A 13898-nucleotide genomic window follows, 5' to 3' on the forward strand; every position below is an offset into this window, starting at 1 on the left:
TATGACCAAAGAAACCTGACGAAAGCAAAGGATCACAACACAAACATATAAAATTACGATAACTTTTATAATATTTATCCAGCTGCCACACGTTTGTGCAAAGACCTCTCACTCTTAAAATTCTTACTTCTTCTAAATTAGAACCTCATAACCAACACGAAAAGCCGTTTGCTTTTAAATTCTAAAACTGAGTTACATGTTTATCTAATCCCTAAAGTAACAAATGTAAAATGTATTAGCTACGCAATAAGTTCACAAAATAGAAATGTATATTATTCATTCGTTGCTACAAAGTTAAAGCGCATTTAACCAGCAGTAGATTTCGTGTGGAAAGCGATAACTGGAGGGCGAAAGTCCGTGGTCAGTGACCATGATGTTCGACACAATACAAGGTCGTTCACTTTCCACAGAACAGGAAACGATTACGCAATTACTACAGTTTTTCGTGAGAAGCATGACTTCTGAATTCAGCGCACGTTAACAGTGTTTACACTGCTCTCACACGACCATTTCAAGTTCATAAAAAATACTACCTTTAACTTTAATGCTCATGCAGACGTTAAAACGTAATTTCGTTTCAATGAGTTTAGATTTCTTGCAGCAGTGAAAAATGCATGGTAGTTCATGAAACTACACTTATATTATCCGTACGCCACGCACAGCTCGGAAACAGTCTACGTACTACAGCACCTCCCCTTACCAATGACGTTGCCCACAGGCACTGCTAGATTGAACAGCGTAGTGTTATAAACCAGAGCATTGAATTCGGTGTATAACTAATTTTGCTGTGGTTACTCTAGTATATAGTGCCCTAAAGGTTATGTTAAATTAAAATACGGCTCCCTTATCTGCTGACAGCTCTAAAATTTGTATAAACTGGTAAAATAACTTATTACTGATAGTTTACGACACCCTGAAAACGCAGATAAACTGAGTGAAATGAAGTTTATGAGACTTTAGGTTAACACAGCGGTAAATATATTGACTGTAGTCTTCTCGGTTTTGACGATATGTGGTCTTGTATGCGGTTAGCAAAGTTTCGGAGGAACATATCATATAATTCTTCATGGTTAAAAATGTAGCTTAGAACCACGATTTCAGAGTTTATAGAGGACGTAAATGTAAATCTCCTCTGATTATTCACTTTGACATTGTATGGAGGGGAAAGTAATCATCTCTACCCCTCGAAGGTATTATTTGGTTGTTCGTTGGGTAGGAGGCTGGGAGTGCCCTAGAGTTTACTCCCTTCGTTGAGAATCGAACCACTGCCGTCCAGTCATTGGTCGGAAGCTTTGATTTATCCTGGATCAAAATCCAAATGTACACCAGATAATTATATTGGGCTGTTTCGCCGTGTAGTCTGGTAGAAGTTTACCGACGTTTCAGAGGTCCTTGCTGCCTCCATTATCAGGGCACTGATCCTGGTGATGGAGGCAGCAAGGACCTCTGAAACGTCGGTAAACTAATACCGGACTACGCGAGACAACAACCCAGAAGACAGCCATCATCAGATTCACTGCTGTGAAAGCCTCAAATCCTATATATTGGGTTCCTTGTACCATCTGGTAACACTTGTCTGTAATATTAATTATGAGCGCAGTAAAAAGCTTGGTGGTTGATAACGAAACAGCTCAGTGAATTTTGATCACTTTCTGTGAAATACATTTGAAATTAGATGCCCAGTTCTCAAGCCAAGGTCCACTTGATTGCAACTCTTCACGCTAGTCACAAGATCAACGGCGCAGAACACTGAATTCAGTACCTTCTTAACTATATATATATATATATATATATATATATAAGCAGAAAAATGACGTATGCCTGGGTTGTTAAAAAAATCAAACTCTGCATAGGGTATTGAAGATAAACGCTAATACCATTTAGACATCCCTTAACACCCGAAATCATTTCAGTCAAATTAACTGGTTCGTACAAGACTACATTTTAATTTCAAAACAATTGTTTCCATGTCGCATATTTCAAATTCTGCACCCTCTATCGTATTACGTATGGAATCAAGAATACTTCTTAGAAACAAAACATTTTAAGACTGATTGTACGAGCGGAGTGGAACTACTATTTTATTTTCAGGCAAAACGAACTTCATATCGTCAAGTTAAATATTAAAAAATTAACATATATTAGAAAAAAGTACAGGTAACGTTTATGAGTATGTTATTTTCCAGTTCATAAGAAGAATATTTTTAGATTGTTAGTGAATCTCAGTAAACTGAACTCATTCAACCGAAGATGTTTCAAATCCTGCCACTTCCTGTTTCGTTCAGTAATTGCGTTTTGCATGAAGTCTGAGTCTGAGAATTTAATTCGGCTCTCAAAATAAATAAGACATTAACTATTTCCCCGCTTATTATTTACTCATTATTCAGCTATTATATACCAAAATAAGCTATGTTTTGTAGGATTTGAGATTTTCACGGCGGTGAGTCTGAAGACAGCCATCTTCATGCCTTATTTTCTTGGAGGCTGAAACAATATGATTTTTAAAAGCTAGGCCGCGTCAATTAATAATGTAAAATGGAAATCACCAATGAACATCAAGTTACAGATGTAACATTAAAAAGTCGCTCAAATGTTCATGAATTCTCACGCCTTTTATGGAAAACAAAGCTTTATTCCTGTATTCATACAAGCCCGCCACTGGACAATAGTAAACATGAAGATTTTTGTCTTCTGGGTTGTTGCGCAACAACCCAGAAGACAAAAATCTTCATACTCATCGCTCTGATGACGGAGGCAGTATGACCTCTGAAACGTTGGTAAACATCGACCAGACTACACGGCGCAACAACCCAGAAGACAGAAATCTTCATACTCATCGCCCTGATGACGGAGGCAGTATGACCTCTGAAACGTTGGTTAACATCGACCAGACTACACAGCGCAACAACCCAGAAGACAGAAATCTTCATACTCATCGCTCTGATGACGGAGGCAGTATGACCTGTGAAACATTGGTAAACATCGACCAGACTACACAGCGCAACAACCCAGAAGACAGAAATTTTCATACTCTGATGACGGAGGCAGTATGACCTCTGAAACGTTGGTAAACATCGACCAGACTACACAGCGCAACAACCCAGAAGACAGAAATCTTCATGCTCTGATGACGGAGGCAGTATGACCTCTGAAACGTTGGTAAACATCGACCAGACTACACAGCGCAACAACCCAGAAGACAGAAATCTTCATACTCTGATAACGGAGGCAGTATGACCTCTGAAACGTTGGTAAACATCGACCAGACTACACAGCGCAACAACCCAGAAGACAGAAATCTTCATACTCTGATGACGGAGGCAGTATGACCTCTGAAACGTTGGTAAACATCGACCAGACTACACAGCGCAACAACCCAGAAGACAAAAATCTTCATACTCACCGCTGTGAAAACCTCAAATCTTAAATAGTAAACATCCTTACACAGTGTTATTTGCAAATCCTCCAATTCCTATTTATCCAAAACTATCACTTAAGGTTTTCCTACTAAAACTATATAAATATATCGCATCATCATACGTGTTACATACCCCGAACATCTTCCTCTAAGAACATTGGTCGAAGAATGTGTCTGCACACTGTGAGGTTTCGAAGATCCTCATTTAAGCCCCACGCCTCTACGTCATAGCCCGATTATTGATAGCCGAATTCTGAATATACGAGGATGAGTGGCGGATAGCCGACAAGGGATGGCCCTTCTATTCAGGAATTCGAGTGAATCTAATATCTCTCCGCAATAAAATCTACACTGTTTCCAATGTGGGTGTACAAACGTTATTATGTATCAGCTTTTTAATTGCAAAAAGGCAAGGTAATTATTATTGACGAATCGGAAAGAGACCTTGCTTTCATATTTGTGTCATGACAGCGTGTTGTTACTGCCCTCTACCGATTACAGTGTAATAACAGTTAATTCACGTTCCTTGAAGCCATATTGCAATACAATCAGGATTAATTCATACAAATTCATATGGTTACTACGAGCAATGCAGGAGACACAGAACCACTAACATTTTTTTTCAACAAGTTCTTTCCACCCCCTTAAAGCTACATATATGTTATTCTGCTAATCTACGGTTATAGGCAACATCTGTTGTCTTCCCGAATACATTTTTCATCCTTCAATGAATGTCAAACTCTAGTTCTCTTTTGTTATAAATTTTTCGATATTTCTTATAATGGCGTAACAATAAACGGCTCACATGACAAAACAACAACAACAACAAAGCTTTTCTGATCTTGTTCATTTAACATACCTACATCCTTATTCATTGTGTGGAGGTGAGATTATAAAATTATAGAACTATATTCCATGTCTTCAAACATGTTTTACTTAATCAGCAAAGAAAAAAGGCTTCGATTTCGTTGCAGAATTAAATTTTACACACTAATAAAAGCCGTTTTATCAGAAAGTGGCGTACAGTATTAACGAAAAACGCATAACGTATCACTTATTCAAGTGACACCTACAGTCGCTTAAGCGATTGTCTCTTAGACTCAATAAAAACGCACTGATACAGCAGATTAATCGATATTGCAAGATTGAATTTTAAAACGGAAGTGTGAGAACATCCATGTTCAATTCAACGGCAAAACGAGTACATACTGACGTCATGAATATTATAATCTTTACCATAATCAAGAAATTACGTAATTAAATGACTTATTTGTAACTGAAGTTTAAAAGCCGACACTGTAATTTTATATTGGTGTAATACTTTTGCTCTCTCACTTTGACAAAATGAAGGAAGGTTCAAATTATGTTAATACTTTTGAAGGGACGTTTCAAAAAGTAGATGTAATAGGAGTTAGGAATAAATTAGCATATTTTACAGTCTTGTAGTCTGTTTATTGGGCTACGCAAAATAACGCATTAATGTTACATAAATAATCATGAAATTTCGTCAGAAAATTCAATGGTCAGAGGAAACTGACTTATAGGCCCTGTCGTTATTAAATTTTATTTTTACGAAATAACTTCAAGGGGTGCAAAATGGCTGAGAATATGTCACTGGTAAAGCTAATCGCATATTCAGATTTCACAACGAGCGACATTCTAACCACAATTGACTATACTATACGAAAAATGGTTTGTCACATTTGCAAGATTTGAGGTTGTCGCGATCCTGATGTTGGTCTTCTATGGTCGTGACGTCGTGTGGATTCGTAAAGAAATACTAATATTTCGGATAAATACACTGCCTCCCTCTTCACGGCTTCGCATCCTGGAAAAAGGCTGTAAAGTTGAAATGTAGTTTCCGATACCGGACTGAACTTTCGCGTCGTTTCTCTCAGTCTCTCCATGTGAATGCTGTGACAGTAACTTAATTATTCAACATTATTAAAGTCTGCATTACATTATAATCTTTGCAGTTGAAATAAAATCATTAAATAACTGAAGGATTGAGTAATTATATGCTTTTGCAAAACAATACACGTTCTAGTTCGTCGGTCCAAATAAGGTCTTGGACCTCTGTTCGTTAAAGTATGGTTATAGTTGGTGTACAGTACTACAGAAAAAAGTGCACTTTATTACTACAGCCATAAAATGAAGTCAATATGACAGGTGGAGGGATGGAGGCGAAATTAAATTAGATGCGTGTTTCTGTCATAATTTTGAACGTTGTTCCTAATTCAATTAGAAGAGTGTCGTGACGTAACAATCGAGAATCGATACTCACATCCGTCACGTGACATGATACACAACGTGTTTGGTTTCCCACACGAATTCTGTTCTAAATTCAAATAACTGCTTCAAATTCTTTTACACGTAATGAAATGGATTCACTACTCTGACGCGTAGGCTACTCTTATCCTATGACAAGTACCTTGATGTAGGAACACGCCACAGAAGTTTCGTAATAATACGTCCCTAATGAGAACCGTAGTTTATATTTTATTCAAACATTAATCTCTTTTGTTTCCGCTTTGATAGAATTTACTTCAAACATCTCGTATTTGTTTCAACAAAATTAAATTTCGAAGAAAGAAATTATGAAAATTAATATTTCCTTCTTCGATTTCAATTCTGAATCAATCTCATCAATGATTAAATTAGTTGGGTGCGTACATGAGATATTCTCTAATGAGTAATTACGTCTAAAATTAAACATAAACTTTACAAAATTACTGTCAACCACACTGAGTGTCACACGACATAACTCGTGAATTCGATCGTCAAAAACAGCAACTTTACGTAAGATTCATGCAGATTTAACCGGTATTCTTAATTTCATTTGTGATTTTTTTAAAACCAAAATTTATAGCAATCCTGTAATTCAAGCGCAAAATTCTTCATAGCCTCTTCAGTTCCCCCCCTTTCACACGCATTACATAACCATGTGCCCTGCCAATGGGCTGTTTTTCATTAAATGTGCTATAGTGAGGCCTACAAGAGTAGCGGATATAAAGGAGACGAAGTATCAGGTATAAAAACATTTAAGGCCCTTTTATGTATAAGATTAGAGAAGAATACAAAACACACTGTGAAATAAGAAAAAAAAAGGTCTTTAATGCAGTCGAAAAGATTAGCCTCCTAAGTAGAATGTCAGACTGAAATTATTATGGAATTATAGCAGAATCCGCAATGAACAGCTTCGAATCATGACCGCTGGTATCAGTACGTGTTCGTGTCTGTCCAGTCTCGCAAGCAGACAATAAATATTTGAAATATCTACTCATAAATTTTACTTAACAAAGGCGGGGAGATTCCGAGATAAACGCCAAGTACGACAAACAATACTGATATTTTAAGGACGTCAGATATGCAAGCTTTACAACCCACAGTGCTTCTAGATCGGCCCTTACGTGTTCCAAGCGCCATCATACCCGTTAGATTAAAAGCATTTCAAAAGATTTCAACATTTACTCTGTCAAACTTTTAGAAAATTGTTATAAGTTTCTGTTTCCTGTTGCATGATATTTAAAAAAAAATATTTTCTTATCTTGTAAACGATTTCGCCACAACATGTTTAGGTTTTTACACAAAACGTTATATTATTCAATAGGATTTCAGGTTCTCACGGTTGCAATTATGAAGATGAAAGTCTTCCGAGTTACAGGGCCGTGGAGTCTGATATAAGTTTACCGGCGTTTCAGAAGTGCTTGCAGCAAGTACCTCTGAAACGTCCGTAAACATCTACCAGACTCCACGGCGCCACAACCTATTAAACAATTATCTTCGTTATATTATCTATATAATAGTAATATTAACTTATCAAATAAGAATTTCCCTAAATTTGACATTAACTTATTACCAAAATGTCACACATTTGTCCTATATGTACGGTGACAATCCCTTCTAATAATAACAAGTTACTGGTGTATTGTATTCATTATATAACGAGTTTATTTCTAGGTTGTTACGTTTAGTTAATTATGGAAGATAAATTACTACTTATTAACGTATACTTATATGTGTTAAGAATTCAGTAAGAAAAATGATTTGGAAGTTTAATTATCGACCTGACTCCATTGTCATCAGCTTGAAATATCTGCGGACATCAGTTAAAGGACATTTCTTTGCTTCAGCGCGGTGAAGAAATGGCTGCCAAAGTACTGTTCCTGATTCTGGGAGCTATCGCCGTGTCCAGTGGGCAGCTCACGAAGGTGTGGAAACTATCAGCACGGGAACTGATCGACTACAGAGCGTACCGCGACATCACACTACTACACTTTCGAGTTCCTGATCAAACGCTCACAGCTGCCTTTAACTTCACCGTTTCCGAGAAACTAGTATCATCACAATTATTTTCTGGGTGTGATCCGAGGAAAGTAAGCCTGTTCCTAAAATATGGTAGTTTACCCGTGATCAACCCAGATGGGGCAAAGTTTCCTAATAATTTTTCAATCTCAAATCGTGTGCCAATGTACAACGCGGAGTTTCAGAGCGACGAAGTTCCTGTGATTCTTAATGTCACCAGTCCAATTCCTGGGGATTGGTTTGCCGTCGCATTTCTAAGCTACGCGGATCCTAATAATGATCAGATTTTGCAAGACGGGTTATCCCCAAACTGTGCAGCAATGATCGAGTCCAGTTTGAGCGTAGTTATAACACAAGAAGTTACTGTTATCCTTCCTGAAGAGGAAACTTCAAGACAAGTGGACGAAGAGACTCAGGCCATGACATTTAAATTCTTTGTACCTTTAGGGACGTGGATGGTGCTGGTTAATCTTTCTTCCGATCAGTGTGACTCTGTCCCCTGTCTACTCATGTCCTATGCTCCTAGAACAATACCGGATCCTCAGGACAACAATGGTAAATGTGATTTTCAGACATTATGTGAAATTGAATTCATTCCAGCAGTAGATAACTGGTATTTTATTACGGTATCTGCACCCCACAACGGCAGTGCTAATCCAATCCATTTCTCTCTGACAGTCTCCTTCCTCGCTCATAATTCAACAGAGAATTTGAGATTAGTAAATACGACAATATTAAATCATCTCACGACTGACGAACTCATTTACGACATAGCGTTATTACTCAAAGATTTTCAGAAGTTCTGGACCTTGGTGCCTTTGGTGAGACAGTCTTTTACAGCATTCTTTACGTATAACTTCCTCAGTGAACATGCAGACGACAACAAAGGTTTCTTTTCCATAAATGTTGGCGTCGAAGAATTGGCTACGATGCAGTTTGAAGTGAATTACGTAAGTGACATTGGGGGCACGCTGACTTTTAAGATGAAGCTAGAAGAAAGCTCTAACTTGAAGAATGTTACAGAAAGTCTGTACAATGTGTCTGTTGTTGCGTGTCTTAGTTACCAGTCGCGTGTTATTCCCCTTTTCCCTGAAGAATTGTGCTTCAACTACGCTGGAGATTTTTCAGGATCATATAGTCAGATAAATTCAACTAGCGAATCAAATCGCATAGGAACTATCCATGTGCCTTTCCCAGAACCTGGACTCTGGTTCATAACTCTGAAGCCATTTTGCTTCAACATTGCTAACCTTCCAATAGACTGCACTCCTGATCTGGGTACACTGAACGTGTCTCTTATAATCGAGTCTAACATGTGCACCGCAGACAATTGTGGTCGATTTGGCGACTGCTACAATTACATGAGTGGTGGATTCATGTTTTCTACATGTGTGTGTAATCACGGATATATCGGATGGGGTTGCACGGACGACAGCAGAGTTACATCCTTGTCAGACCTGCTTATAGCAGCCCTCCTTCTTACACTTAGCAATATGTTCTTCATCCCAGCAGCTGTGATGGCAATACGTCGCAAGTATTACACAGAAGCGTTTGTGTATACATGTACTATGTTCTTCTCGACATTCTATCACGCTTGCGATGCAGGTGAAGACATTTATTCATATTGTTTAATGAGGTTGAATGTTCTGCAATTCTGTGACTTCTATTCAGCTATTCTGTCCCTGTGGGTAACTCTCATTGCCATGTCCGACATCCGTGGTGCCTTGAAGTCCATCGCTCACATGTCAGGTGCAGTGGGCATCGCTCTCGGCACAGAGTATAATCGAACCTCGCTGTGGGTGTTGGTAGTGCCCGCTCTAGTAGGCATAGCTGTTATGACCCAGTCTTGGGTGTGGCGGTGCAAAGCACAGAGGTCGTGCTATCCCAGTAAGACATATTGGAAATTATACTTTCCTCCGGGAGTGTTACTTGTCGCTGTGGGACTTGTATGTTATTCTTTCTTACAAACAAAACAGAACTACAAATATGTCCACAGTGCATGGCATATCATCATGGCATTGGCAATCACATTCTTGCTTCCATCTCGCAAGCAAGACAGAGTTTCTGGTGTGAACTGTGAAGAATGTGTTTGTTTTCCGTCACTGAAGTGCACGACGTCATCATGGAAAGATAACAAGTTCATAAAGTCGATATGTTGGTGGAAACGATGACAAATACAACGTGTATTAATAATTTGTGATAAAGCATGAAACCTCTTCTCGAGGAATGCTGACAGCTCTCGAGAGGGGATATAACTATTGAGCCCGTGCGTCTCATAATTATGCATGCATTTTGTCTCACCTGTGTTTTACTATGACTTACAGGTGTTTGCTCATTGAAAATGTCAATTTCTTACACATCTGTCTTCGCATATGCCGATTAAATTGTATGGCCATCCAGGACTGTTTACCGTTGTTAATTTTATCACAGTAAAAATACATTGTTTTCCTCTTATTACTACTGGTATAGGTCTCGCGAGAAGTGTTGACACTCGCGCAAAGGACTGTTTTTGGTCGTATGAGATGGACCCGTCCAAAGCACGCGCTAGAGGGGTGTCAGCTTCAGTTGGTTTGTAGCTCTAGCTGTGTTTAGATCGGTGCGTCACCGCAGCTGAGGCTATGCGACCCCCACTACTACTGAACTCCCCTCCCTCGGCTTACACATCGCGCATTTAGGTGCCACCACTACTCGCGCTGATTATACTTTGAGAGATCACATTTTTAGAGTGTAACCGTCCCTCCGCTTTGCCTTGTCACTCAACGTCTCCCCATAACGTCAGAAACGCACCGAAAAGCTATGTTCAAATTTCATTTGTCCGTCGCCCCAGAGCTACTGTTCTATGGCAACAATCGTTCCTTATCTTGAAAGGCTTAAGTTCTCGCCTCGTAAACAAGTTTTAAGATTGCGAGAGCTTTGTGGAAGTCACGTCGTTAGACGGAAAGTCTGGAAGGAACGACTGATTGTCGCCTCTCTCTTCCAATTTGATACATTAAGCAATGCCAAAATTTACGAAATTAATTGAATTTGGATGAAGTAAGGCGTATCTAATTACAATCTAATCACGCCTCCTTCGTTTTCTTTATAAACCTGATTAATGCGCCAAAGCCTGGTTTATCGTTTCATCTCAAAGTTCAGCCTATTCGGGAATCGAACTACGAACCTGGACTGGCACAAGAGCAACGTTCAATCACCCCCCCCCCCCTCAGTTTGCTTCCTGACACCTCCCGGTATTGAAATCACCCCTCAATATTTGTAAATCAGTTACGGTCATTAAAAACCACCGTTAACATTTTCGGTAATCTGATGTCTACAGGTGTTAACTGATCTACACAAAGCATACAATTTTGTTATTTTAGCAACCATGTATGAGCAGCCTAGGGGCAGAATATAGGGAATAACGAATATATTAACAGTTGAACCGTGACCCCCACCCAAACACCTCCAGTATTCCCCTTAAGCTTATCTGATTGCCAATCGTGCTTCAGCCTTGACATTATGCTGCCCTTCTTAAACGATACGAGTTCTGATATGGTTATCAGTTAACTCTGTGTACCCATTTACTGATAAACTGTGGTGCACCTTTATTTGTTATGCTACATGAATAATCTCTTTTTACAGGAATCGTTGAACTACTTTAGTCATACTTTTGGTAATTATGGGAAAAAAATGTTGCCTACTACGACAACTGTAATGCATCCAGGAATCAGACAGATAATAAAATTATCAAAATAAAACAGAAACATAGGAATTCCACTAAAATATACGACGTCAATAGTAACAGAGGTAAGAGATGAATTTTATATATTTTTAATCTGTTAACAGAGAAAACATAATTTGAAGACGACACTGCTTAAATTGTTAAATAAATGAAGCCTAAATAACGTAAAGAAATTTGCAAAACCTCAGAATATTTTAGAGTAAGAAAACACTAAACTCCCAGTAATATAAGAATGTTCCACTGGAACGCTTTTCTGTAAGAAAATTTTCTCCCGACACATGTTAATAATTTCTTATGTTGCATCGTGTACGCCACTGCCAAGTAACATTGCTTGTAAAGTCGGTGACAAATTAATATTTAAAAAATTAAATACGTGATAGGGAAAGAAATTTATACAACTGAGTACATACAATGTGCTTCAAAATATCCCATAATCTATAAAAGCTTTTTATATATATATTAACCCACTGACGTGTGTTCTAGAAACGACGATTATCGTATTTCGACTTCAATCCCATGATTATTATTATTTAGTGTTCTGTCTGACGACAGGTCCATATGAACAGGTTCCTTCCATCCTTTTCTCGGACTGGGACCTGTTCATATACGTTCTTGGCAGATGATCCAGAAGTGGTTTGCCATTGCCTTCTTCTGTGTGTGAATGGAGTAATTGTTGGGATGCCACGGAGAAACCGGGGAAGCCCCCGGAGGAAAACTCCGTGTTGCCTAGACCACGGCCTTGCCCAACACAAGTTATAAATTCGGGCACCGCCGGGAATCGAACCCGAGACCCCAGGATTACAAGTTCGATTCCCGCCTAACATTTTTCCCAACTGTATCCCATGATACAGTTGGGAAAAATGTTAGCATGTCTCGAGCAGTTGAGTCACAGTTCGGGTAGCAAATCGTGTTCAGTCGGAAGAGTTCGGCACTGAATGAGCCGGATGCACTTACCTATAATTTTGATCACAGAAACACTGCTTGCAACTATCATATCTTGCTTAAAGCAGGCGTATTTTCGTTACAAGACACTGTTAGAAAGGAAACTGATGTCGCTTCTTAGTTTTTAGTTTGTTCTTTTGATTTCAGTAGCAGTTCCATGACGCAGGTCTATCATGAACGGTCATTCACTGTCCTGTTCTTATGATGCGCCCTCGCTTATTTGACCTGCGTCCGTTTAAAATGGTTGGCATACCGGGCGGCCCAAAATTTACGTTGTTATCAACAATGGTTAAAATAAACGGATTCACAGATTTACAGCTCCGAACTGGGCAGTGCTTTCGGATTTCGTTATATGTATTTTAAAAAAGTCACAGTAATTTATTTAAAATCCGCCTAAGCCGTTCATTTTTGTCATTGCTTTTTAAACTAACTTATTTCTGCGCCACCCGGTATGCGACTGCCAATAACCTCAGCAACACAAATATGTCACAACAATGCGAACGAAAATGGTTGCATTTGCACTCCACACAGATGATGGATGTACAGTCTGATGAAGATCTTCCGAGTAGCAATGCCTTATCTGATCTCACTGATCTCACTTGACAAATGCAATGCCCATATCTCAAGATTATTAGCTTAACGTTAATTTATGTTGTACTAAGACTAACGGAACGGTCTATTGTTTAAGCAGTTTCGAAGAAGATGAATCCGACGTCACAATCATCGAAACGCTCAATCAAATCCCCAACATCATATATAAAGTACGAAGTTATGTAACAGTATTTAAAGAGTTTTTATTAAAAGTGTGGACAAAATAATAAACAATTTACATCTAGTTACATAAATATTACTTTCCTACGTAATCGTTCATCTTTTCAATCGGCTCCGTCGAAGGCTTCAGAAATTTCCTCTTTCGTTAAATATATATTCTTCCACCGTATAATTACTTACGCTAGTTTAAGGAGTAATTTCATCAATACTAATTATTACTTTGTCCTAGATACGCTGGTCTATCGGCTAGTTAATCTCAAACACATTACAGAGGATGAATTCCCGGAAGGCAGAACTCCCCTCTCCTGTGCTCCTTTGAATGTATTATCGGTTTTTAAACTTTAACCTTTCTCTAGCTCATACACTCATCGCCATACCGTACTGTAATTTTTACGTACTTATAAGTAGTTTTCACATTTTCTGAGCAAAGAACCTGGTCACAGATCGCTCTACATCTTTGTTTATCAACACAACAGCCTAATGAAATATCCCACTGCACTATCATTTCGAAAAAGACTATGAAACCAAACAGATTCAAATCATGGGAGGTTCATCTTGTTTAGGTCACCAAGTTTTCGTGATGATATCTCTTTTCCAGAAATATACAATTTATGTTATACCCAGTGTCTGTCATACTACAAGAACAGGGTCCTGGGATTCAGATTCTACTTAGTGGTACATTGCACCATTGGTCCAAATGACGATGACAGTGATCCCTTGCTATGTTTTCTTTCTGAGCGCACA

At 38.6% G+C, this 13898-nt stretch overlaps 1 protein-coding gene and 1 long non-coding RNA gene across 10 annotated transcripts in view; one reads left to right on the forward strand and one right to left on the reverse strand.

The window, feature by feature from the left end:
* The window catches only part of LOC110828739 (uncharacterized), a 573656-nt gene that overhangs the window by 369186 nt on the left and 190572 nt on the right, over window positions 1-13898 (reverse strand). The gene's annotated exons all lie outside the window — the stretch shown is intronic.
* Window positions 1-13898, forward strand: part of LOC110828734 (transmembrane protein 8B) — a 30262-nt gene that overhangs the window by 3252 nt on the left and 13112 nt on the right. Inside the window, exons 2-4 of one of the 5 annotated variants that reach the window (XR_015537695.1) lie at window positions 7552-8278; window positions 11342-11506; window positions 12534-13408. Coding sequence is in view for 3 of the 5 variants with exons in the window: in XM_087358234.1 (XP_087214360.1) it covers window positions 7564-9894 (2331 nt within the window). In the remaining 2 variants the exon portion in view is untranslated. Of the gene's footprint in view, window positions 1-7504; window positions 10178-11341; window positions 13409-13898 lie in introns of those variants that run through there. The other 4 variants (XR_015537694.1, XM_087358235.1, XM_087358234.1 and 1 more) reach the window with 4 other exon arrangements.

Source organism: Zootermopsis nevadensis, unplaced genomic scaffold, assembly GCF_977971745.1.
Source record: "Zootermopsis nevadensis isolate Lab colony 2312 unplaced genomic scaffold, Znev_1.0 Znev_ptg000029l, whole genome shotgun sequence".
Taxonomy (NCBI): Eukaryota; Metazoa; Arthropoda; class Insecta; order Blattodea; family Termopsidae; genus Zootermopsis; species Zootermopsis nevadensis.